The 24,148-nt window shown below is 45.7% G+C and overlaps 1 protein-coding gene across 9 annotated transcripts in view; it reads left to right on the top strand.

Moving 5' to 3' along the window:
• The window catches only part of MGRN1 (mahogunin ring finger 1), a 154,678-nt gene that overhangs the window by 126,349 nt on the left and 4,181 nt on the right, over positions 1-24,148 (top strand). For 4 of the 9 annotated variants that reach the window (XR_016438639.1, XM_090023432.1, XM_090023434.1 and 1 more), the window contains exons 9-16: positions 5,002-5,070; positions 8,045-8,204; positions 13,577-13,686; positions 15,508-15,573; positions 18,651-18,874; positions 20,912-21,035; positions 22,141-22,186; positions 23,398-23,505. Coding sequence is in view for 7 of the 9 variants with exons in the window: in XM_090023432.1 (XP_089879558.1) it covers positions 5,002-5,070; positions 8,045-8,204; positions 13,577-13,686; positions 15,508-15,573; positions 18,651-18,874; positions 20,912-21,035; positions 22,141-22,186; positions 23,398-23,505 (907 nt within the window). In the remaining 2 variants the exon portion in view is untranslated. The remainder of the gene's footprint in view (positions 1-5,001; positions 5,071-8,044; positions 8,205-13,576; positions 13,687-15,507; positions 15,574-18,650; positions 18,875-20,911; positions 21,036-22,140; positions 22,187-23,397; positions 23,506-24,148) is intronic. The other 5 variants (XR_016438640.1, XM_090023438.1, XM_090023436.1 and 2 more) reach the window with 2 other exon arrangements.

Here is a 24,148-nt window from a genome sequence, read left to right as displayed (position 1 = left end):
GGAGTAATAAGAACCGAAAATGTCATATAAAGGTGTCTTGATTGTACCTGAGGTAAAAGGCCTGGAAGGAGGCAGATGCTGAGCTGAGTTGGTAGAAAACCAGTAATGAGCTGTTCTAACTCACCTGGGGATAGATTTGATGTCTATACAAAACTACATTGGATACTTAGGATCCCTTGCAGATGAGAAGATCCTTTCATAGCATCTGTTGAAGTAAGCGTTCTGTTTACAAAAGCTTATGCTATACACTTCTGATTTAGTTAGTCGATAAAGTACAAATCTACCCTGACTTCTTCCTGACTTTGAACTGACATAGCTGTCTACCTTTCTCTTCTTATCTTCAGTCATCAAATGCATCTTCTCTGGGCTGGGTTGCCAGCATTTGCTTCTGCAAGAGTTGCAGGAAGACTGGGATTTATGGAGAACCTTTTTCCTAATTTAACCATAAGGCAAGAGACTTGCTCTGGAAAATGGTTTGCTCAGGGACTTGCAGTAGGATATAAAACTTTTCATTTTTGTTGACCTGTAGCCCAGGGAATAGCAGTATAACCTTGACTAGGAGGGATCGTATAAATGAAGGGGAGGAATTCAGTCTCAGGCCCGTTTAAACCTTGTTGTTTCTGTAGAGGCTGCCAACAAAGGGGCCCAGCTAGTATAAAGAAAACTATAGGCCTCACACCAGGAAGCTTTCCTAACAATAAAGCAAATTAGATTTTGGCTACTTTTGAAACAGCTGGTCTCAATAAGCTTCTGACTTGAACAGATTTTGGAAACTTGCTTTCAAATAAAGTTCCTATGTGATCTGTATCAGATCTGGGCCATTTTGTAGAGTAGTTGGAGCCAACACAGAGTCAGTGGCTGAAGCACAGTATAGCACTGTGGAAGATGTTCTGAAAAGGTGTCTTCTTGACTTTGAAGAGCTTTCTTTTACTAAACCCATATGTGTAAGACAGGGCAAGATGGTAGCTTAGAGGCTAATTTATTAGTCATAAAGACTTATTAGTCTTTAAGGTGCCACTCAGCTTCTGCCTGACCTCAGACTAATACAGCTAACTACCTCTCTGAACCCATATGAAAAAGCCTACATTTCAAGAATTCATGTCTCTATTTCATGCTACCATAAAGATGTTCATTTAAAAATTCAATTACTGAGGAAAATAACTTCATCTGAGGGGGCCATGCTAGAAGGATGGACCACAGGTTCTCCATAGCTCAGTTCTTGCTCTAAGTATTGTGGCTATGTGGTGTAAGGTGGATGTTACTTTTGGATTATCAAGTCTGACCTCCTGTCATACCTGTGTTGAGCCCCAAAACTTGTTTGGCTAAAGCATCTCTTCCAGAAAGGTACCTAATTTTCATTTGAAGACATCAAGAAATAGAAAATCCAGCACTTCCTTTTGTAGTTTGTTTCAGTGGTTTTTGTTCCTTACTGTTTATGTGTGCATTACTTTTCATTTGAATTGGTCTGACTTCAGCTTCCAGTCATTCTTTTGTAATGCAACTTTCTTGGCTAGATTCAATACCCAGCATTTTCTCCCCATGAAGGTGCTTGTAGTTGGTAGTCAAGTCACCTCCCAGACTTCCTATGGTTAATATAAACAGCCAGGTTCTTTAAGCCTTTCACTGTAGGCATTTTCTCTAGCTTGTAAATCATTTTTTGGCTCTTCTGTTTGCATGTCCCAGTCTTTAAATGTTTTGTAAACTGTGGGCCCCAGACCAGGAGAGTTTTCTAGTGTTTGTCTTAACAATGCTACAGTAGGGAAAATCATTTCCCTGTTTCAGCATACTACTTCCCTATTTACACAGCCAAAGATTTGATACCATTTGTGGACAGCATGACACTGAGACACTGAGCTGCTTGTTCAGTATGACCTCCAAATCCTTTACAGTCACTGCTTTTCAGAATATAGTTCCCCATTCTTTAGTTATGGCCACCAGACCTTGTTCCAAATGCATAACTTTGCATTTGGCTGTATTAAAATGTGGTCTTTTCTTTGTCCTGTATTTGCAGCTCTTGAATACATTTAACAGACGGTGAGAAAAAGAAAGCTCAGAAAGCAAAATGAATGTTTCTGAAGAGGAAGAAAGGGAGAATCTGAAGTAAAAGAGAATCCTAAGTAATCTCTTGTGAGTTAGAGAATCCTGAGGCATACCTAGAGTGGGGAGAGGAGAGAGGTTCTGTCTATGAGACTGCATTGCGGCTCTGAAGGAGCAGAACACAGTGAAATCAGCGGTGCATCATCTTCATCTTCATTTTAAGCAGGAAGAAATGTTGCTTTCATAAGCTCACAAAAAAGTCTGTTCTTCTTGCCAAGCTTGCTGATGGCAGAGCTGACATGGCAGTGATTTATTTAAATAAATGTTTGTTACAGCATATACTAAAACTACATGTGTTCAGCTTCCCCTCAGTATTTCAGTCTGCTAAAATGGAGGACTGTTTCCTTACAACTGGTCTCTGGGGCAGTTCCCATTCTACCACAGTATGGTTAGCCCACTTCTAACCTGAAATAATGTGTGTCTCACTTCTCAGGCAGAGTTCTCTCCCTTCCCACTTATTGCTGTAGATTTTTTGGCAGTTCATGAAATCTAGGACTGCAGGAGTCCCTCCCATAATGTTTCCTGGTTTTTAAAATAGACTTGTAAGCTACTCTTGTAAGAACACTAAATATGGTTGGAACTGATATGGCATCAGCCTACTTCTCAGAGTGTAAAGAGAAGATATAAAGCAGGTTGTTTGCTTATTTGGAATAAGGTGGGGTGAGAAGGAGAGGGTGTATTAGTTAAACTTTTCTTATACTACCACTAGGTTTATTTTTTTTCCACCCTGCCATTGTAACCATCTGATATTCTCTGAGAACTTCTGATAGCTTAGCATAAGCTCTTGGAAGGTTTGGTGGCTGCAGGTAATGATTTGAACTGATTTGCTCTTAGTCTGTTGACTGAAATCAGGCATTGTCTTAACGCCTGAAGGTCTTTTGGTGGAGTCATGTGGCAGAAGGGTGGATTTCCTAATCCCTTGGGCTTTGTCCATTTCTAATTATGGTATAATCCTAATTGATACTGTAATGTGGCATTTCTATAAATGGGCTGTAGAATCTTGTTTTGAATCAAGGGCCAGTGACCCCATCACTGTACACCCTCCTAGCTGACTGCTTTGCACTCTTGCACACTGTGATCAGTGCAGAGGACCAGGATGTTGTAACAGGGCCCTCTCTGAAATGTCTAGCTGTAAATGGGACTGTTTCCACACAATAGTTCTAAAACTCTCTGCCCAGAGCTGGGAGACACTAGGGAGGATTTCACTCCAATCCCAACTACTGACCTCATTGCTTTGAAATGCAGCCCTAAAGTGGATGGTCTGTAAGCTGCATGTTTAGTCAAATGGTGAGACCATGGAATTAGCTTGTTAAAGCTGCTGGCCCCCAAGTCAGAGTATTTTAAACTGGCAAGCAGCATGGATATCATCCAACTTTGCCTGCATCTTGTTACAGCATGGTGTCAAATGGTCACTTTCTGGACTTAAAATAAAGCATTTCTGTGTCCCATGTGCAGGAAGAATTAATCTGGGTGTTACTAAGGGCCACCCCACCACTAGCTTACTCTAGACTTTTCACAGGTGGCCAGAAGAGGCTTGCTCTAAACTTTTTGATTTTGGTAGAGACCTCTGTTTAGCATCATCAACAAATCACAGTATTAATTGGCTGCATATAATACTAAGGAGCTTTTATGCTTGCTTAGAAGGTTTGGGTGAGAGTAAAACTATATCTGCTAGCACAGTGGCTCTGGGTGTTCCTGCTTTTCTTCTTCCTTCTGACTCCTGATTCTTCCTTTCCCTTCTTTGGTTCCCAGCTTCCTCTCCCACAACCCTTCCTGACATACAGAAGAAGGGATTCTTCCCCTGGCTGTCTCCTGGTGCTGTGAGGGCTTTTCCTATCTGGGAATTGACCTAAAAAAATACCCTAGTATGAACTGAACCTGGGTATCCTCCCATCCTGTCCAAGGGCTCTGTGGACTAACGTGCCATGACATCAGCTGCTGACCCAACTTCTCCACAGGTTGCTATGTAGATGGACATTAAGTTGAGCATGTGAACAAAGCCAAGGATGTACAAGCAGCTGCATTACAATCCATAACCTGTTACTGTGTTTGCCAACTCTGTCTGCCTGCCTGCAAGTATTATCCCAGTAATTGCCCACATGCAGTGTTGAAAAACGGAGTCTGTTACAGAAACCCTCTCAAGGGGTGCTTTGAGTGCTTTGGTAGGTGAGCTCTTAAAGTACACAGCACTCAAAGAACATAGTCCCCACATATCTAACCATAGAAGTGGTTTTCTCGCATGATGTAGCTATTAGCAGTTTCAGGCCTGAGGGAGATTTGTCTTAGCTGTGATTGGTGTAGGTTTGTTATGGTATCTGACAATGAAATACCACCATGTAGGTCGTGTTAATGGATACTGGCAGGGCATTACTGAAGTACTTCAGAAGCAAGACCTTTTATTCAACTTTTGTACTAGGATGGTTTGAAAAACTGCACAGCCTTCCTCAGATAAAGATTAATAATGCTTCACAGAAAAAAGGCCTAAACCTGAGAGGGGCTGAGTGCCTGCAGATCCAGTCAAAGCTAGCTTGAATCTTGGGTTCAAACCTGAAATAATCATTGTCGATTCTGAGGTGCAGCATTGTTGACTGCATTTGAAATGGCCCCGTCCTGTCGCTGTCTCACCCAGCTCTAACTCTTCTGCTCCATCTGAATAGGAGACTGTGCTGTGTACAGCAGGAGGGAATCATGGCTTACCACAAACTCTGTTCTTTGCATGGTTTGTTTAGATCGGTGCACCTTTCACGTGGCCCTGTGAGTGCCAGTTCCCCTATCCTATAGCACCGAACCTCGGGATACCTCCCATTTGTTCCATTAACTTGGGTCTGGTGAAGTGATAGAAACTGAATAGCTGCAAACAGAGATGCTGACCTAGAGTTAAGACCATGGTTCTTATTTCCCTAGGTGGATCGGGTGAGCTACCTGCTTCAGGAGATCTATGGCATCGAGAACAAAAACAACCAGGAAACCAAGGTAGAAGCGTCTACCAAGCTCCCTTTCTTTTCTACATTCAGAGCCATGTGGTGGGTGCCCAGTTTTGGGGGGCAGGGTCAGCTTTTGCTTTGAGTTTGTATGTGGGTTGTGGCTCATTGGGGAGTCAGGGGAGGAAGAGAGTCCTCTTTCAGTCATATCAGCAAAGAAGTGGCCTTTCCAGTAGTTGTAGAAGCCCAGGCTCATTCCTTTCAGAACACCAAAGAAGTCAGCATAGTTACACTGAGGTGAATTGGGTCTAAATGTTTTGTTAAGCAACTTGAGACCCCTGAGAATATGCATCAAGCTTGGGACTTTCAAAGCAGCTAGAGAGAGCTGAGTACTAACTCCCAGTTGGTTTTCGAGGGTGCTTCTTTTCATAGCACGTGATGTGTTAGGAGAGTTGTCCCAGTCTCTGCAATTGTTGCCTCATATCCTTTCTAAGCTCCGCTCCAGTCGGACTGCTTCAGCGGCCAAAAGCATTGTCCCATTTCCTCACACTTAAGTAGGTCCTTTACCTCCTAAACAACCTTAGAATCACCTCTTCTTGTGATACCCACAGAACAGGGTGGACTTCTGCACTTCATTCACAACTTGTGATCTGAAATATGCTTCTGGGACCCACTCTATGGGGTTTTTTTAAAATCAGAAGCATGTGCATGTTCAGTCCTCACTGCAAGGAGTTCTGGTTCCCCTTGTGCCCATTTGCCATCCATGCAGTGCAGCCCTTAAGTACTTTGTGACCCTGCAGCAGTAGAGGAGTTGACTCTGTGTTGCATTACTCTTGTCAGGTGGAGTATGTGGAAAGTGCTTTAACTAGGAATGTAACTCCCTCTTTAGGTGGAGGAGTTTGGGATTGCATTCAGGGTTCTGGCATATTGTGTGGCCTTCATCAAGTCACTTGATTTCTGTGCCTCAGGTAGTGCTAAGAGGATCCATGCATTTGGTACTCTGTAGGTGAGAAACACTGAGTGATGTGGGTTTCCTCCAAAGTAAGTTGTTTTTGTAACCACTGTTCTGAATTCTCCAGTGCTGTGTGCAAGTAGAGGAGCTGGGATATGAAGGTCACCAAAGAGGAAAAGCTGAGTCCCTTCTCCCCTAGAGGGCCTTGTGCTGAGGGCTCCTCTTTGTGCTTCCAATGTGTTGTGATCCAGCTCTTTCAGACATAACCCAGTACACAGGCAACTGGTAGAGGGGGTATAGGGGTGGAGGCACGTGCCAACTTGGCATCGCTCAGGACAGGGCAGTTTTTTTGCCACATTGGCCAGTAGCATGGGGGGGGACACAAAGCCATGGCATAGAAGTATAGGAATAGATATTGGACTTTTGGCCTACGCACAAATTGTGCCTCCCCAGACTCAGGAGGCACGAGTCACCCCTCACCTAGGGTACAGTTCCATTTGGGCTGTTTGTTGTGTTCCAGCATACTAGGCCATCAGTGTAAAATGGAAAGAGGAAGGATGATCCACAGTGTGCATTGCTAGTGTGGTCAGTAGGCTGCCTTGCTGCTCTGGCAAGAGCAGGTGCTGTTACATTCTCCTTTACAGCTCATTCGGCAATGTGATCTGTATTCCAGCCTGCATTAGTAAAGGGAACTCAGAATGGCACTGATTTGTCATGTAGTGCTGAGGTCATCAGCAGCAGGGCAGTGGTTCTCAATCTGTTTAGGCTTACAGTGCCCCTCATTCGACTTGAGGCACCCCTCAGAAAATGCCAGCTCTTAGTTTTAATTTGTTTTTGACTGTGGAAAAATAATAGAGCAATTTTTCTGGTGTTAAGAACTCAGAAAGACCACAACAGGGCAAGATGTTTTAACACTATGGATTCCTTTTTGCAATTTCTGTGTTTATCTGGTGAATCATATTTACGCACCAAACTGCTAACATAATGCAGCACCCTTGAAAGGATTTCAAGGCACCCCAGGGTGCTGTGGAACCCTAATTGAGAATCACTGCAGTAGGGGTGTATGCAGCTCCAACAGGGGGAGCTGGATGAGTCTGAAGAATCCCCTTAGGCTCCAGCAGAAGGCACTGTAATGGCTGGGAGGAGTGGTTCCCCCTTTGGAGCGCTGCGCTGCCATGGCCCCCAAGGTGAGGTGCGGCAGTGACGTGGAGTTGTGTTCCTGCTGCTGCTGGGCAGGCAGGGGGCACCTCGCCTTGGCAAACTCCCTTCTGTGCCGGGTCTCATTTGCTGGGCTGCAGAAGCGGCTCCTGTCTGGAGCTGGCCTGGCCCAGCTGCAGTCCCTTGCCCCACTGTGGGTGCAGAAATTGGGGGGGGGCACGTATTGCCCCTCCAATGCATGGCCTATGCCCCCCTCTTGCCCCCCCATATAGACTTACCTGGAGGGAGCTGCAGGAGCTGCTCTCCACTGTTGCCTGGCTGCCACATGCATGTGCATACTCGCATGTGGCAGCCTCTAGCAGGCTGGAACTCTTCCAGCCTGCAAAGGGAAACCCACAGTTTCCCAGGTTTTTTTCCTTTAGAGGAGAAAGTCTGCATTTTTCCATGGCAAATGGAAAACCCAGATCCTTGCTGATCAGCTCTTGTCCCTTCCCTGCTGGCCTCTGGAAGCCCCATGAAGGAAAAGACTTGACAGGCACTCAACTGAGCCTGGGGAAGCTCCTAGTGAAAGGGTGCTCCTCTCATTCTGCAGCTCAGGAGAAGGGAGGAAGGAGAAGCTAAGACCTGAGATCCAAGTACAGCTCCATGATTTCCTGTCCTAGCCCTGGTGCTGTTAAAGCAGGCAAGGTGGGAAGGCATAGGAGCCAGCTGCATCAGCCGGATGCCTTCTGGGGTTGTGCTTTCCCTGGGAGATCCCTGTCTGACTGAACACTGCAGACCTGGGCAAATCCATGCAGCCCCATTACCTGTTGAGAATGAGCTGCATTTAGGCAGAAAGTGTCTCACTGGGCTGCAGTGTTTTCTTTTGGATACCTGGCAGTTGTATTTATATAATAGTTTCTTAACTCTCTTGCAGCCTTCTGATGATGAGAACAGTGACAACAGCAATGAGTGTGTTGTGTGCCTGTCTGACCTGCGAGACACCCTCATCCTGCCTTGCAGGCACCTGTGCTTGTGTAATTCCTGTGCTGACACCCTGCGCTACCAGGCCAACAACTGCCCTATCTGCCGGCTGCGTGAGTATGCCCTATAGAGGAGCACACATGTCAGCAGCCAGTAGCCTCCTAGTTTGAGTACAGAATCCTAGCTCACTTGGACAGGGGTGGTCCCAGGGTCCAGCAACACAAGAATCTTGGGCATCGAGTCTGGTAACTGGTAATCAGCACCTCTTCCCTTCTGCCCAGTTAGTGGGGGGTGGAAGAGCAGATGCACAAAGCTGGATTAGCACTTGGAATCCTGGCATCAACAAAAACAAACCCAAGTTTTAGTATGCTAGTAACCATAGGTGTGACCTAGGTAAGGGGCTCTGTCCGTTTCTGGCCTTCCCTACATTCTGGCGTACTTTAGATGGTCAGTATCTCCTAAGTAATAGCATCCGCAGAGGCACCTTGTTTGCTAAGGTTTCTTTCCCCATCCTGCACTGCTCTCAGTACAGAACAGCTACCCTCTCTAGCTAATCCATTTGGGACAGTACACTTGGAATTGGGTTTCTGAAGACAATAAATGTAGCATTAAAAGAATTCCAGACTCCAGGCTCCAAGGGATAGATGTGGTCATTTCCATTACCTAGCTATTAACCTGAATCTGATTTGTAGACAAAAAGTATCTATGCTGGTTTGGAAGGAGAAGTCAGTAGTGTCTGTTGTGAAGAAATCCTGATTCCAAGTTAAGTTTAGTTGCCCTCTCCCCTTTTTAGGCAAGGGAGCAGTAGGGACCTGCTCTGCGCTAAGCCACTTTGCTTAACTGTCTTTTTGAGGGTTGAAGATCCAGGTGTTACCATGTGATGACAATGTAATGTAATTGAGGACCCCACCCCCACAACCTTCACAACTCTGAAATATGGTCAGCATTTAGAAGAGTGAAATGTTGATTACCTGGGATAAGAACCTCTTCTGCTAGACTGAAGAGGTTCCTATCCCAGGGTGGGCATATCTTTTATATGAGCAGCACAGTTCCTCACTAAGTAAACTGGCTCCTGTCACTCTTGAATGTCAGTTAACTCATTTGCGTTATATTAAATCAATGAAGCTCTTGCAAGCCCATGGTTTGCTCAACTTCTGTTACCAAATGGCTTTTAGTCTGGCATATAGATGTGTTAAACTCTTTCCACATCTGCTAATTCAGAGCCTTTTAAATGAAAAAAAAAGGTTGATGCAGAAGTAGAGTATTTGCTGCCTTGTTTCCATCTAAGTGCCCTGTTAATATGTCAGCAGTTTGCAGGAATAGGATGGTGGCAGATAATGTCCTTCTGCTGCAAGCCAATCAGGTGAAGTTATATTTCTTTACACTAGAGTACAAGCAGGGCCTCTTCTGTGGCTTCCAGAGCCTTCCCGCAGCATTTGTTCCTCTGAGGAGTTCAAAGCTTTTAAACCAGTTTCTGTCTTTTCTTGTGCTAGCTGGGGTTGTACTGAACATCACTTCCTTTCTCATTTTTGGATTTCAGCTCTTTGGCATGTGTTATACCACCACAGAGTCCTCTAACAGCAAGCCACAGAGGTGCAGTCAGATCCAAAATAACTTGTGCTAACTAAAATATATATATAGCCATGCAAGGCCTAGCTTCATATATTTTTGTGCTGACTGATGGTTATGACACACTGGCTCCGGTGTCCACTTCCCCAATTAGGGTTCTCCCACATACCATCACTTCTGTCCTGTAGGGGGCCACCACTTCCTCAGGGTTTGTATTCTTGTAGATACTGGTACACCCACTCGAAATGGCTTGGGGTTCCCCTCTCAATGCATACAACTGTTGCTCGGTTGACATACCTGTTGGGGTTGCTCTGCTTTGGGCAGCGGGCCTTGAGGTGGCAATTCTTTGTATCCAATTTGGGGAGAGTGACTGAATCTGGGGCCACCCAGCACTTGGGAAGGGGAGGCCCACCCTCCTGTTTTGGGACTGGCCTGCCCTTCTTTTTTTGGACCCTCTCTGTTCCTTCCCAAAGTGGGTAGGCTTTCTGTCCAGCCCCTCACGGTTGAGCAACAGCTGATCTGCAGTTAATGCTGTTTTGGGACCCTGGTCCTTGATGAGGTGTTTAATCTCTGTCTAGAGACTTCTAAAGATGAGAAAGCAATGAGTGCCACTAGCAGGATCTAAAATGACTTCATATCATTTTCTTCCTACACACTACAAAAATCTTTCAAGCCTTTCCTTGGTGAAGTAAGGAAGCAAGAATAATCCTAGTTATTTCTTGGTTTTTGGGTCACTTTAACAGGATGGATGGATCTTGAAAAAAATCCCTTGGAAAAAATAGTATCTAATCATGTAATTAAACTGTCATAATGCATGTGCATAAAGGAGTTGAAATGAAGTTATACTGGCAGCATTAATTCTGGTGTTTCTTAAAACTTGTGTCCCTGACTTGGTAACATTACCACTCTTTAACTATAGTGTAGTGCTTGGTTCTTTTTAAAAATTGTTTTTCTATGCTTTTTAAGCATTAAAACCAGAAGCATTGCATCACCTGGAACTGTGCCAGTCCTGGTATTGGTCACCCACAGGTTTGTACCCTTTAGATCAGTAGCACAGACCAGTTGAGTAACTGGGAGCACTGGTAGTCTGTTATCCTCTCTGTGGACAAGCCACTAGACTGGGTATGTGACATGCTTTGCTGATAGATTTCAGAGCTGTTTGCTATCAGGAAAGGAATGTGAACATAGAGACTCGGGACTTGGGTTCAGTTGCAGGTGGCAGAGCAGAGTGTCCCATAATATCATAACAACTCATTTTTGTCTGTCTTGGCCACTGTGTCTGTTGCTTCTCCTCTTGTTCTTTCCCCCATTATACTCTTCATCTATTACTGATCCTGTTGTCCATCTCACTCCTTGTGCCTGACCTGCCCCACTCCTCATAATTTGATATGTGAATTAGGGTGCCGCTTCCTCTTCCTGCACCTCTTCACTACTGGCATGTCAGGAGGGGGAACACTGAAAGCCCAAGACCTGTATGTAGCATTAATCTCTCTTCTAACATGAAGATGAGATGTGCATTCTAGTTAACACAAAGGTGCTTTGCGAGATTGACATGTGCTCAGGCTAGTCTGCATGTAGGGGATGGAGCAGTACAGACAGAACTTAGTGGCAAGCCTTTAACAAGACTATCTTGACCATACAATGGTGTGATTTTTTTTTTTTTAGAAGTTTGCACCTTGACCAAATTTGAGAGAGCTTTTATTGGATGAGAAAAAGCCCATCCCTGATGGAACAACACACTTACTAAATGTTAAGTTCCTGGTCCAAAGCATAAAGACACTAGAGCTTCTCAACAAAACAGTTGTAGGAATTTGTAAAATGGAGAAATAATATATCTTGCCATAAACATAACCTTACAGCTAACTGAATAATAATTTTTCCTAAACTTGCCAGAGAGAGTTTGTCTGAGGCAGATGGCCTGGGAAATCTCAGCCTGAGCAGTTAAAAGTTGGCAAAATTTATAAATAAACAAAATCAGGATTTTGTAATGGAAAGTGTCAGGCAACCTCAACTATGAGCTACCAGCTCTTCCTGAACATAAATTTGGTGCTGTTAGCTTACCTGTAAATGCTAAGAAGAGAGGTGGATTTGCCAGAGAAAGGACCCATAGTATCAGGCTTGCCAAAGATCTGCTTCTTGGGGAATACAGAATCGGTATGGACATCACGCTTCCTGTACTGGCTCTTCTAGCAGCTGAATGGAGTAGGAAAACATATGGCTGGGCTGTTCTTAGTCTTTGTCTTCATTAGGCTGCTTCTGTCACCAGAAATTTTAACAATAGACAGGAGCCACTCTAGGGGAGCCATCAGAGTGCATACATACCCCATTAATTTTGGGTGGCTCTACACAGCTCTAACTGGACCTGTACAAGGGATGTTCTCTTCATTGAAATTAAAAAAAAGGGAATTTAGCCACTGAGAGTCTTGTGTGTAGGGATGAAACAGGACCTGACTCAGACCATCTCACAGATTTCTTGATTGGGGTCTGTCATTGTGCCTGTTCTCCCCTCCAACTTGTGACCTGTTCACTCTTTAATGCAGTTATTACTAGAAATACCACACTGACACAGTGTGAGACCCCCCCCCCTAGAAATACCACACTGACACAGTGTGAGACACCCCCCCCACACACACACACACCCCTACCTGGCACTGAGATCCAATGCGAGGAGCAAAATCATCTGCAGGTTTCACAGAATAAGTTGCAATGGGCTGCAGATCTCCTTGCCCTGAAGACTGATGGTCCAGCTGCTAGTGGGCTGCCAAAGGTCTGGTAGAGGATCTGCTAGGGTCTTGCCTGCTTTCCTTCCTACTTCTCAGTAAGCAGCCTCATGGCTGGCCTCACCCTTACATCTCCCAGCACTAATGCAGCAATAAGCATGACAACTTGCCTGCCTGATGGCATTCTCTCACCCCTCTGTAACCTTGCTGTGTTACTCCAAGGCATTTGTTCCTTGTAGCTGTGTCTTTGTCCATGCATTTCTGTGGGGATCAGCACAATGTATGGTAACTAATAACATATAACACCTCCTGTCCTCCAGCTAGGCATCTCACTAGCGCTCGGGAACCTACCTGAAAGAGGTTGTTAGCCACATTAGCCTGAAGTCAGACAGAAGGCAGGATAGATTTGCACCTTGAAGACATATAGCATCTGATTAAGTGAGCTCAGACTCAAAAATACTTATGCTATATGTCACAGAAGCACTGTGCAGGCATCCTAAGCTGACTCTGCAGGCACTAGCTTTAGAACCAGAAGCAGTACAGGCATGGGTGTAGTCTACTTTCACACTAGTTAGTTTTCCTTGACAGCTATTTCAGAGCATCCCTATATTGGTACTGCCTTGTGCTGCACAGATGCACTTTCGCTGATTGACACAGCCAGCCCTGGCAGCCTTTGGTATGGCTGTTTTCAGATACAGTAGAACTTTCTATTGATGTGAAGCTCAGTTTTTGTCCACAAGGTGGCTTCCAGGACAGGGGATGGGACTACATAGTCACTCCTTGTAGCTAGGTTCTGTCTCCATCAACATATTATTCCTGTCTCTCATTCTTACAGCAGCATTTGGCTTCCAGTTCAGTTGCCAGAGTTTGATTTAAGAATGTCTACGGGCCCTGCTCTCTAGGTCCTAATTTGATTAACTCTTCTTGCTGACAGGGCATCTGACCAAGGTCCCTTACTGAGTGGCTGTGACCTGACCCTGTGACATTGCTGTGGCAGTGTAGTTTATGTAGCCAGTGGTATAACTAGGGTAGGGCAAATGGGCCAACTACCGTGGGTACTGACTTGTTGGGAGAGGGCAGGCAGGGGTGCAAAAGAAAGCAGGTGTGGCTGTAACCGGAAGTTGCCATTGTCCCTGTTCCCTGGGTCTACATCCCTTTGCTACTGGTATAGTCACCTGTATGATGTTCCCTCTTAGCCTTCCGTGCCCTGCTGCAGATCCGAGCTGTGAGGAAGAAGCCTGGGGCTTTATCACCTGTCTCATTCAGCCCTGTCCTCGCCCAAACCATGGACCATGATGAACACTCTGTAAGTAACTTGTACCCCTGTACCCAGTGCCTGTGATCATCTTGGCAAGGAACCGGAAATTGTGTTGTCCACCTCTCTTACCCATTCCCAGGTTCCATCTTGACTGGTTTGGCCCATTGATGGATGTCCTTCACTGAGGCTGAGCCAAATTTCTGGGAGTTGTTTGAGGCCTTTCTACTTAGAGTAATCTCAGACTTGAGTATTTGTTTCTCCTGCCATTGACCACTTTCCTTGGGAGCCCTCTCCCCTGCCACATACTTTATGTATGGTGAAATTGGGCCAGCCACAGGATTACAAATCTGGTTCTGGTTGGTTCTCCTTTTCCTTCTTAGCCACCAGATCTAGAGGAAGAAAAATCCCAACAGGTGCCTTAGCAAGGAGAAGGTTCTGCTCAACCCAGGAGAACAATGGTACAGCAGGGCAGGAGAATGGCTGGTTAAAGCCTGAGATCATGGAAAATTATACTTAAAAGTGTATTTTAATGAAATGCTCTGGTGTTCAACTAAGATGTGGGCATGCTAGCTGGAAACCCCATTAGAGCAAGCTCTCTGTGAGTGAGCAGTGGGCCTATGGTACAGCAGCCAGCAGAGTGAGCCCTGCTATATCCCTGAACAAGAGATCATACAGCCAATTCCCAGAGTGTGCGTAAAAGAACAGTTGACTTAAATCTGCTCTCCAAATGAAGAGGGCTTCCACCATCCTCCTTGCTCTGGGTAGTAGGGAAGAGTGGAGAAATCCAGATCTGAGGATATAAACCTTCCTTTGTCCTCAGCCCACAGAGCTGAATCTGACTTAAAAGTCAACCCTGCTTTGAAGCCAGGGAGAATGTCTGAAGGGTTAGTACTTTAAATCCCAACTAGTTCCTCTGCACAGGGCCGTACAGAGGAACAGATGATATCTGCTGGAACTAGGGTGCCCAGTGCCATCATGTGTCCTTCAAACATAGCACCATTAACTTGATGAACGGCCTCCATCAGGAATGAGCTATAGGTGAGACGTTCCTAGGACATTGTTCAGGGTTTGGAATTTGCTCTACTGCCCCTAGTTCAGTGATACAGATTTATTGCTCAGCCCCAAGATACTGGTGTCTTTTAATGTATAAACCATTCTTACCATCCTGCCTGCTTTCTTTGTTGGCTCCAGCCCTGAATGCTGGCCCTATTTGCTGCCCAGCAGTTAGGTTTAAAAGCAAGCCAGATACACCTTCTTGACTGGTTGGGAGCACTCTGCCCTCCAGGCCTGGATTATCGTTTTGAAAACTCTCTTGACTTAGGGATATGCAAGGAAAGTCACTCTAGACGAGTAGATGCCAGAAGGAACGTATTGGACCTGGTACCTCCCTGGCCTAGCTGAGCTGGGCAAATTTCACCTTTAAAACTGCCCCAGAACTGATTTCTGATCTGCAGTCATGTTCCAGGGCTTTACTGGAAAAAGGGGTGGGAAGACAAAGAGATCTGTTTTGTTTGGATGCTACTTTTTTTGCAAATGCTAAGTAGTCTGGCCCCAGAACTTGGGATTTGTGATGTGACTGTTATTTGATGGGAACAGGAGGTTGTATTCATGGTATTCTTAAACAGTTCAGTTAAAACCAGTTTTATTCCCCCTTCCCCTGTGGTGTAATCAACCAGCAGTCTTGGGTAGGACTGAGAAATGGGACATGAAACTGACCCATTAAGAGTCCCTGCTGAAGCTGAGAGCAGTGTAAGAAGATAACAAGTAGTATCACCAAGAACAAGCTGGTCAGATTCATGAGCACGATCTCAGGTCTTAGTGGTACAAGAAAGGAAAATCCTTGTTTACGATATGATTTTTTCTTGACAGTGTCCCTTTAAAAATCCCAAAGTGAACACTGTCACCCAGCCCAGCAAGAAACCTAAAAGAGAAACAGTAAGTGGACTTGGTCACATTTGGTTACTACAGTAATTACTCACCAGAAGTCTCACTAGCATGTGAAACCATTTTATATATGAGGGCTTGCTAATGCTCTAGGCTTAACTTACTCTTCCTGCATAAAGTGTAAACACTCCAACCACTGGCTCCATGTTAGTTACAGTAGTACTCTCACCCCCTCACAGATGCTCACTAACCCTCACCTGCTCTACCAGAGGGAATGATCAGTATCCTCTTTTTGATAAACTAAGGTATAGAGAAGTTTAAGAGATTTGCCGGAAGTCACAGTCACTGAGATTGGCGCACAGCCCCCAGTCCTGTCCTGGGTCTCCCTTTTTGCTTATTTTCCTGGCTCCTTAGGACTGTGGGTAAGCTGGTATTCCTCCCATGAGATCATTTGGTAAAGTATGTCCACATTTGTCTGACCTCTTTGGAGGTTTTGCTTGTGCATTTATTTCTATAAATGCTCACCTCATGCTCTGAGGTGTCAAGACTGGTAGTAGGCAGAGCCAAGTCAAATCTTAGGTGCAATAAAAATCAGTTTGCTTTTATGAGTTATCTAAAAAGAAATCTGCAAACAAAACAGGCTGGTCTATAGAGATGCTGTCAGCAGAATAAGGTTCAAGTAGAAGGCAGGGTACATTTGCATCTTATAAACCAACCAAAGTAAATACTTACCAAGTTTTGTGAGCTCAGACTTGGGGACAGCATTGTGGTATGTGTCCATCAAGAGAGTGTCATTTCTTAAAGACATTTTTAAGTTTCCATAACACATTCTCAAGACCCTGGTAGCTGCTGGCTGTAAAATTTGCCTCAGTTAGTGCTGGTAAGAAAACCTGTTGGTTACTATATTCTTAGCATTTCTGTCCCTTGAAACAGTGGGCTAGGTCCTATTCCACCTATTATGCATCTATGTAACATGTAAACTTTTAAAGGTCTAAGTACAGTCCTATACCACACTGCTCGAGTCCTTCAAAATATATTACTTTTGTAGTGAGCTTTTGTCTTTGCTGCTGATTTTTTTTGGTTTAGTCTTAAGGCTAAGAAGAGGACTCACTCACCTGTTGCATTAATTTCTGGACCTTTACCATGACTTCCAACACATGCACAGCCCCCTCCTTCCAAACCCTGCACACTGCTTATCTTTTTCAGTACAGAAATCTTGGCACAGATATGCAGCACAAAATAAAACAGCTGAAGCATCTCGGTCAGTTCCAGAAGAGATGCTAAACTGAGTGTATTGTTTGCACTTTTGCTTAACCTAGTGAAATTTATTGGATGGCTGCAAAACCCAAGGGCCCTCTGTTACAGAGTAAGTGACTGAACTCAACGGGCCTTGATGATAATTATCAATAATTTGGTTAAATTAACAGGGGTTTAACTGCTTTTGAAGGGCCATTGTAACAGGGCATGCACCTCCGTGCCTGTTACAATTAGGAGGCTTCACCCAACATCTGTTGAAGGGAGAAAACTTACCAGCATATGAAAGGCAAATTAAAAGAATGGGGCTGCATGTGCCATCAGGATCCAAGGTGTCATTGATTGCCTCTTGCACTGCCGGCGGTGAGGAAACATGTGGGAATGGTACCAGTTCTTGTTGGTTCTGGGAGGAACCCTGGAAGTTAAAACCTTAGTTGGACCACAGAGTCAGTTACCCCAGATAGGGGATGCACTGGAGAGCAGAAGTTCGTGCAAGCCACATGGTGGCATGACAGCTTAACTGGATTTACCAATATAAGGACCAGGAGACAAGGGGATACACATACCTCAGGTGATGGGACAATGCAAGGATCCTTCGTTCGTGTGAGGGAATGGCAATCACTGGTGAGTCCAGCCTACTTGGGTTTTTTTCCTGAGGGTCAGCGAACTGAGGATCCTTGTGTCATCCCGTCGTCTGAGCTATGTGTATCCCCTTTGGTTTGGCTTCCAGGCTGTCTCCTGGTCTTTGTACCAGTTAAGCTGCCATGCCTCTGCACAGCTTGCAGAAGCTTCTTCTCTCCAGTGCATCCCCTCTCCAGGGTAACTGACCCTCTGGCCCAACTTGGGTTTTAACTCCTGGGTTTCCTCCCAGAACCAATAAGAATGCTCCCACATTTCCCCACTGCTGGCAGTGCAAGAGGCAAGCAATGACACCTGGGATCCTGATGGCCTGTGCAGCCCTGTTCTTTTAATTTGCCTTTCACATACAGGTAAGTTTTCTCCCTCCGACAGGTGTCAAGTGAAGCTCTCCTATCTGTAACAGGTGCTGAGGTGTGTGCCCTGTTACACAGGAATCTTTAACTTTTGAAATCCAGTCAGTTGAAGGGGAAAAACAGGGACTTGAAAATCGTTCCATAGCTTGCACTGTTCCCCAGGCTCCTGCCAATGTATGTGGTTTTACAATTGTTTTCATAATTTAAAAACCAAAACCAAAAAACATTGCATGGAAAGACTCACCCAGACGGAGAGAACTGAGTGAGAGAAACAGCAGAAAGGACTGTCAGTGTACAAAGGAAAAAAATGGTAAGACCTTATATCTGCTCTCATCCTACTCTGCAAGGACCTTGGCTGCTATCTAGAACAGTCATGTTCACAAAACTTCAAGACAGAAGGGGTTTTCTTTTAAGTCAAAGTATCCCTTTAACTGTTAAGGAAACCTAGAGCTTACTTTACACAGAAGGCAGCATAGTTTGCAATAGCTCTGCAAAGCCCTGCTTTCTCTCAGTCCTCCCTGTGGAGCTCCTGCTTGGTTGCTGAAATGGCCATAGAGGTGACAAGCACTATTCATAAAGGTAACAAGTTTCAGTCTCAGTGAGATGGTGACTTGGCTCTTTTCTGAGCACTGTTTGGGGAATTGATCTTGAACTTACTTGAAGTATACTGTAATTATCCTAACAGTGTGAAGCCATTCCAGGAGGAATGGCTGAGGCTTGCTTTGGAGTGGTTTCTGTGGTGATGGGCTGCCTTAGGAAGCAATTCAGGGGGGTCTTTAGCAGTGCAGTGCCAATGGGGTGTGGAACTATGTGGTGACAGGGTTTACACAGTGTTTGGCTTGAGGGGTGTGACCTAACATGCCCTATCTTTCTCACCTGCAGAATTCTGACAACATCCCTCCTGGATATGAGCCCATTTCCCTGCTGGAAGCTTTGAATGGCCTCCGCTCCATCTCACCGTCCATTCCCTCAGCTCCTCTGTACGATGAAATCAACTACACCGGCGTGGTGGATGGGCTGCCCCCATCTGGCCGACCTCTTGTTGGGATTGACAGAGCTGTGGAGAGTGGTCATCAGAAGAATAAACGAAGCAAGTCTCCAGATAGGTCAGCAAAGGAATAACTGAATCTATACCTCCACAGGGCGCTTCCCAGCAAATTCCCTAACTGTTGTCTCCTCCATGGCTCAACTGGCCAAGCATAAGCCCACGTCTCTGTCTTCTCTGTCTCTCTCTGGTGATGGCACCAGTAACTCTGCTGCAGTGGGTGTGACAACAGCAGCTCCTTCTGTTGCCCGTTGTATTGATTTTTGAAGAAACTGGGAGGGTTGAGGTGTTTCTTGCATGTTTCACCTTAACAGTGTTTGTAGGAGGTCTTATTTGGAGGTTGCATGTTCCACTGAAGAAAGGTGAATCTTTAACTAGCAGTTCTCTTCTCCCAAGTGTTAATTGGGCATTTGGCCTTAGGTGTTAACAGAAATCTAGAATTTTGAGCACGCTGGAAAAACATTTCCTTCCAAGTTAACCAGGTCATTCTTGACTTGGGTTTTGCATGTCATAAACTTACTAATTCTTGCCTATTCCCTGAAGTCTTTCTGGAGTAAAGGGGAGATGAGATCTGAATTTCTAGTATCAGATCCATGCAGAAAGAAAACTTTTTTTTTGCCTTTGTGAGGCTGTCTCTCTATTCTGCAAGCGTAAAAAATGTGACTCCTGCAGGGTGATATATCAACACAATGTTAGAGCAAGACCAAAGGAGTTCATTCCTGGCTGTCAGTTCTGTGCTCCAACCACTCCTGACCTTTTCTCTACAGTTTTTATCAGCTGCTAAAGAGAAATCTAGATCCCTGAATTCTGCACTCTTGTTCAGAAAGAGAATTAAATGGGTCATGTCAGAAATGATTGGTTAACATATGAAAAGACTTATTTAGATGAGACAGCATGGATTTTACCTCCACTTTCTCTAGACTTTACTTTGACCAGCTTAGTCAAGCCGTGTGGCATATACACCAGCCTCTAGGCTGCCATGTTAGTTAACACCGGCATTGCAAGTCTGGGAAAGTCCCAGTCAGGAAATTCCCAAACTCTGCCCAAATTGCAAACACTATCTTCTGGGCCATCCTTGAGGAGGGCCTGTGTGACTCCCAAATGCTCTTTGCTGTGGGACCCCATACATAGACCTTGGATGGTACTCTCCTCATTACTGCACCATGTTCTTGCTTACGTCCCTTATAAAGTGTTTTGAGACCTGGAGTTTAAAATCATTATAATGTCATTTAGGCATTAATCCAGTTACGTACTTCTAGAGTAAATAGCTACAGGTGTTTCTGTCTCTCTGCTGACTGCGTAACATGATGCTATGGGGAGTTCCTTTAGCTTTCTCTTGCCCAGCAGCCATCCGTGAATATATCGAACTGGTGAGTGTGCTTCCTGGTTTCTTGCAGTTGCAGTTACTGCATCAGTGTCACCATCGCAGGATGATAGTAGGAAATGCTAAGTCTGATTCAAAGGGATTGTGCTCCTGGCTACTGTTCAAAGTAGGCCTCTGTTTCCCTGATTTTGCACCCTTAATGAACTTTTGAAGTGAATGAACATAATTCTTTGCTGACATGCATTTGTACATTTCTTGGCAGTTCGGTGCAGCTGTGGGATGGGTGTGGGAGAGCTAATTCATGCAGGCCCCAAACTATCTAGCTGAAATGAAGGTTCAGGTTGAAAGCAGTGCCATAAAATACATGCCTGCAAGGGGCTGAAAAATAGATGTGATGTCTCTTGAAATCCCAGATCCACATCCCAGTAGGCTGTGTTGAGCCCATCACTCTTGAGTTAATGGAGTTGAATTCCATGTAGGTGACCACTGACAGAGGCTTCAGATGAAACCTTTGGAGCTGGGCGATAGGGCCCTCTGGGAGGGTGCCAAGCTCTTCTAGAACTCTCTGCAAGGGGCCATACATTACACTTGCCTCCTATCTGTGCACCACCTGGCTGCTTGTCTCTGCCCTAGTGTGTGGCTCCAGTTTCTGTGGTACTGTATGTACCTGGTATCTGAGTCTCATAGCTGGAAAGCACTTAACGTGACTAGAACTTACTGTACATGCATTGCAGCTTTTTGCAACTTGAATCTCTCTCTCATCTTCTTCCCCAGCACATTAAGATCTCCTTCATCTCCAATCCATGAAGAAGATGAGGAGAAGCTCTCAGAGGACTCCGACTCCCAGCCAGCACTGAGTGGTGCTGAGCTGGTTCTGAGAGAGGGCAGCTCTCCAGAGGTAAGTCCCCCTTCCAAACTGCTGCAGGTGCCCTGGCAGCTTCCTGACCTGTAGGCTCAGAGCGACATGTTAGGGCCACTCTGCTCCTCTATTTTAGGACCAAGGGAGTGGCTTGGGGAAGTTGCACATCAGGAATCCCAGGACTTAGCCAGCTGCTTTGGATGAAACCTTTTAGTACATGTATGCAAAGGGGGCTGGAGTTGGTGTAGATGGGGACCTTCCAGAGAAGCACAGGACATTACTCCTTTCCTATGTTAACTCTACTGGGTCTCTGCCAACCTTCTCTTTGTGCTGTGACCTTCCCATGCCGCCTATGCGAGAAGGAGCCCTTCTTGTTACCTGATCATGGGAGTGATCAGAATGACTTAGCCCAGGGTTGCATAGTGCAACAAGCGTTAATTGGAGAGGGCAAAGTGTGTTATTGTTTTAAACTCTCCTTCTATTCCCGTTAACAAAGAACAATATTCTCATGGGACACTTCTACCAGAGTGAAAGGCATGAAAAGGCCCGGGCACTGTATGTGAGACCTTCTAACACTGGTAATATTTGTAGTTTGTTGTGCAGTGCACCTCCTGGTTATTAGCCCCTTGGTGAACTGTTTCCCAAGGTTTGTTCACAAACCCAGCTGGGCACAACCAGTGTCTCATGCTGTAGCCAGTGTGTATTAAGACTGACATTCACTCATAGCAAAAAAGCCTTGGTTCCCCCTGCCCTACCGCAAGAGAATCCAACAAAGGGCGAGTGCCATCAGCACTAGCAAAGGGGCTATGTAAGCTTCCTCTTCCTTCCTCAGAAGTGGATATAGAGTATGGGAACTTGGGTGGGTATGCTGGGAACCCTACAGCATCTTTGATGTTGGGGAACCTCCAGAAGTTACTCTGCTGCTGCTGCCAGAGGGATGTTTTCTGCCTAAGGAGATAGACACCCTTGTTCCCCAAGCCAATGATATGCTAATGTGCATATCATTAGGGCATCCTCTATAAGGGTATCAGCTGTATCTAACTGATGTTAGGTACAGCTCTCCTGTGAGCAGTACTACAGGATATTGAATCCAAGGGCAAAGGAGTCTAGCATGCAGACATAATTTTGCTCTTCCTTTTTACAGAGCATGACAGCTGAAGAAATTGAGGAGGCCTCATCTCTGCAGCAAGGTAAGCAGAGAGGAGTGTGAAGCTGGAAGTGACTGCCCCCAGAGGTCCTGGTTCTTTTAATTTATGCATGGGCTTCTCCTACTCTGTCTGCAAAGTGTTCCTCAGGGCTCCTAGGCTGTCTCCTGGGAGTGTGTTCCCCAGATTTACAGTCTCTCATGTGCAGGGATCCCTTTGCAGGGGAACAGTTTAGGATTTCCATTTTCCCTTGGAAGGAAGAGCTGGAAAATGGCAAAGCACCTGAAGTGTTCTAGCCTGTTATTTCTGCTCTATGTGATGCTAGTAGGGATCATGTGCCCTCTAGTGCTTGTGCACAAACACAGCCGGAGCCTTCTATACATCAGAGTGCAGGGATTAGAATGGCCTGACAGGCTTTCACAAAAGAAATGGGGTCTCTGCCAGAATCCTCAGTCTGGTGATTTTTTACAAATGCTTCTACCAGGATTTTTTGTTCCTCAGATTCTGTTGTTAAAACAAATATTCCAACATGAGTTTTAAAACTGCTGGTCTCAGAGTAGAGAATGCCCATTTTTCCCTGACTGGGGGCAGCCAGGGAGGAATGGCTCCTGAATTCCCTTCCTGAGATAGTGTTTTGACCAGGACAGGCTGATGGGTGCAAAGCAGAGAGCCATGACATTTACCTCCACTTAACTAGCACTGTCTCCTTGTTCCTGGCCTACACTGTAGGGGAGGAGATGATACTGACCAACAATGGGCAGGAAAATTCAGAGTCAGTAAAAAACCCAAACCAAATGCCATGGACAATTTTGCAGCAGTACATAGCCTTTTTGCCCTGGGCTGTGTAGTGATCAGCTTGAAGATGACTTCCTTTGAGGAGAGGGGTGAAGCATGTTGATGGTTTTCCCTACCAGCTAAGGCAGTTTGTTCTCCCCCAGCAACTCATTCCCGTTCCAGCACTGATATGCAACGTTCATTCAGCAGTAGCACAACTCTGGGCCCAGGGTGGAGATTCAGGCTGGGATCCCATTGCAGGGACTGAGCTGTCTCTCACTCTGGTGTTGTGATCAGTGCCCTTCCCAAAGAGCTCAGTGAGGGGAAGTTGCAATAAGGAAGTTTCCCCATATTCTACCTTTTCTGGCAGTGGCCTGTCCCTGGTGGGAGGAAGGGCAGAGCTCTACTGTCTGCCCCCCATCTGCTGCATGAGAGAAGCAGCCATGTTAGGACTGAGCTTTCCATGCTCCCTGCTGATCCAGGTAGCCACCCTCCCTCTGGTGAAGACGTCCTGCAGGAGAGCAGCTGCAGTGAGCACAGGAGCCTTACGCAGTCTGAGAGTGACCCTCCAGTAGACGTGTACCTGCCAGGTAACTGCCCAGCCTGGAGGGGCTGCACTGCTGAGGGCTTTGTGCCATGAATGTACTCGGGGCAGAGCCAACATGCCTGCAGCTTCTTGCCCTGGATCCGCTAGTCAGGTAGCTCCTTCCCAGTGAGCCTGGTCTTGTTAATTCAGCAAAGACAGGACTCTCCTTAGGCTCCTGCCCTCACTTTCCCTTTGGTGGTCCATGTCTAGCTGCTGTCCATAGGGTACCCTAGACATGGAGGTTAACACATGGTAGCTTGCCATCTTCTGTCTCCCATTACTGTCCCCTCCCTCTTTGCATTTCTTTTTTCCCCTTGCCCTCTTGTCTTTCTCTTCCCATCCCATCCCTTCTGTCTTGCCACCCTTTCTCCTTTCTGCTCTTTGGGCTGCAGCCACTGCTAAATGACATGATTCCACATGTGATGGCAGTCTCCCCATGCCTGCCAGTGAGAAACCTCCCCTCTTCCTCCTGCAGCCCACTTTTAGATCCATGGGTCAATATGACTAACACTGGCACGTCTGGTAGCGTATCTAAAGATGGCCACATCCAGTTGGACAGGTCACGATGTTCAGTCAGCTCCAGCTGTGTGACATACCCTGAGGAGAAGAACCCAGCAGCAGGCCCTCATCATACCTACAGGAGCACA

Source organism: Crocodylus siamensis, chromosome 12, assembly GCF_052110815.1.
Source record: "Crocodylus siamensis isolate JL-2025a chromosome 12, ASM5211081v1, whole genome shotgun sequence".
Classification (NCBI taxonomy): domain Eukaryota; kingdom Metazoa; phylum Chordata; order Crocodylia; family Crocodylidae; genus Crocodylus; species Crocodylus siamensis.
This window is presented reverse-complemented; position numbering and strand designations above follow the sequence as displayed.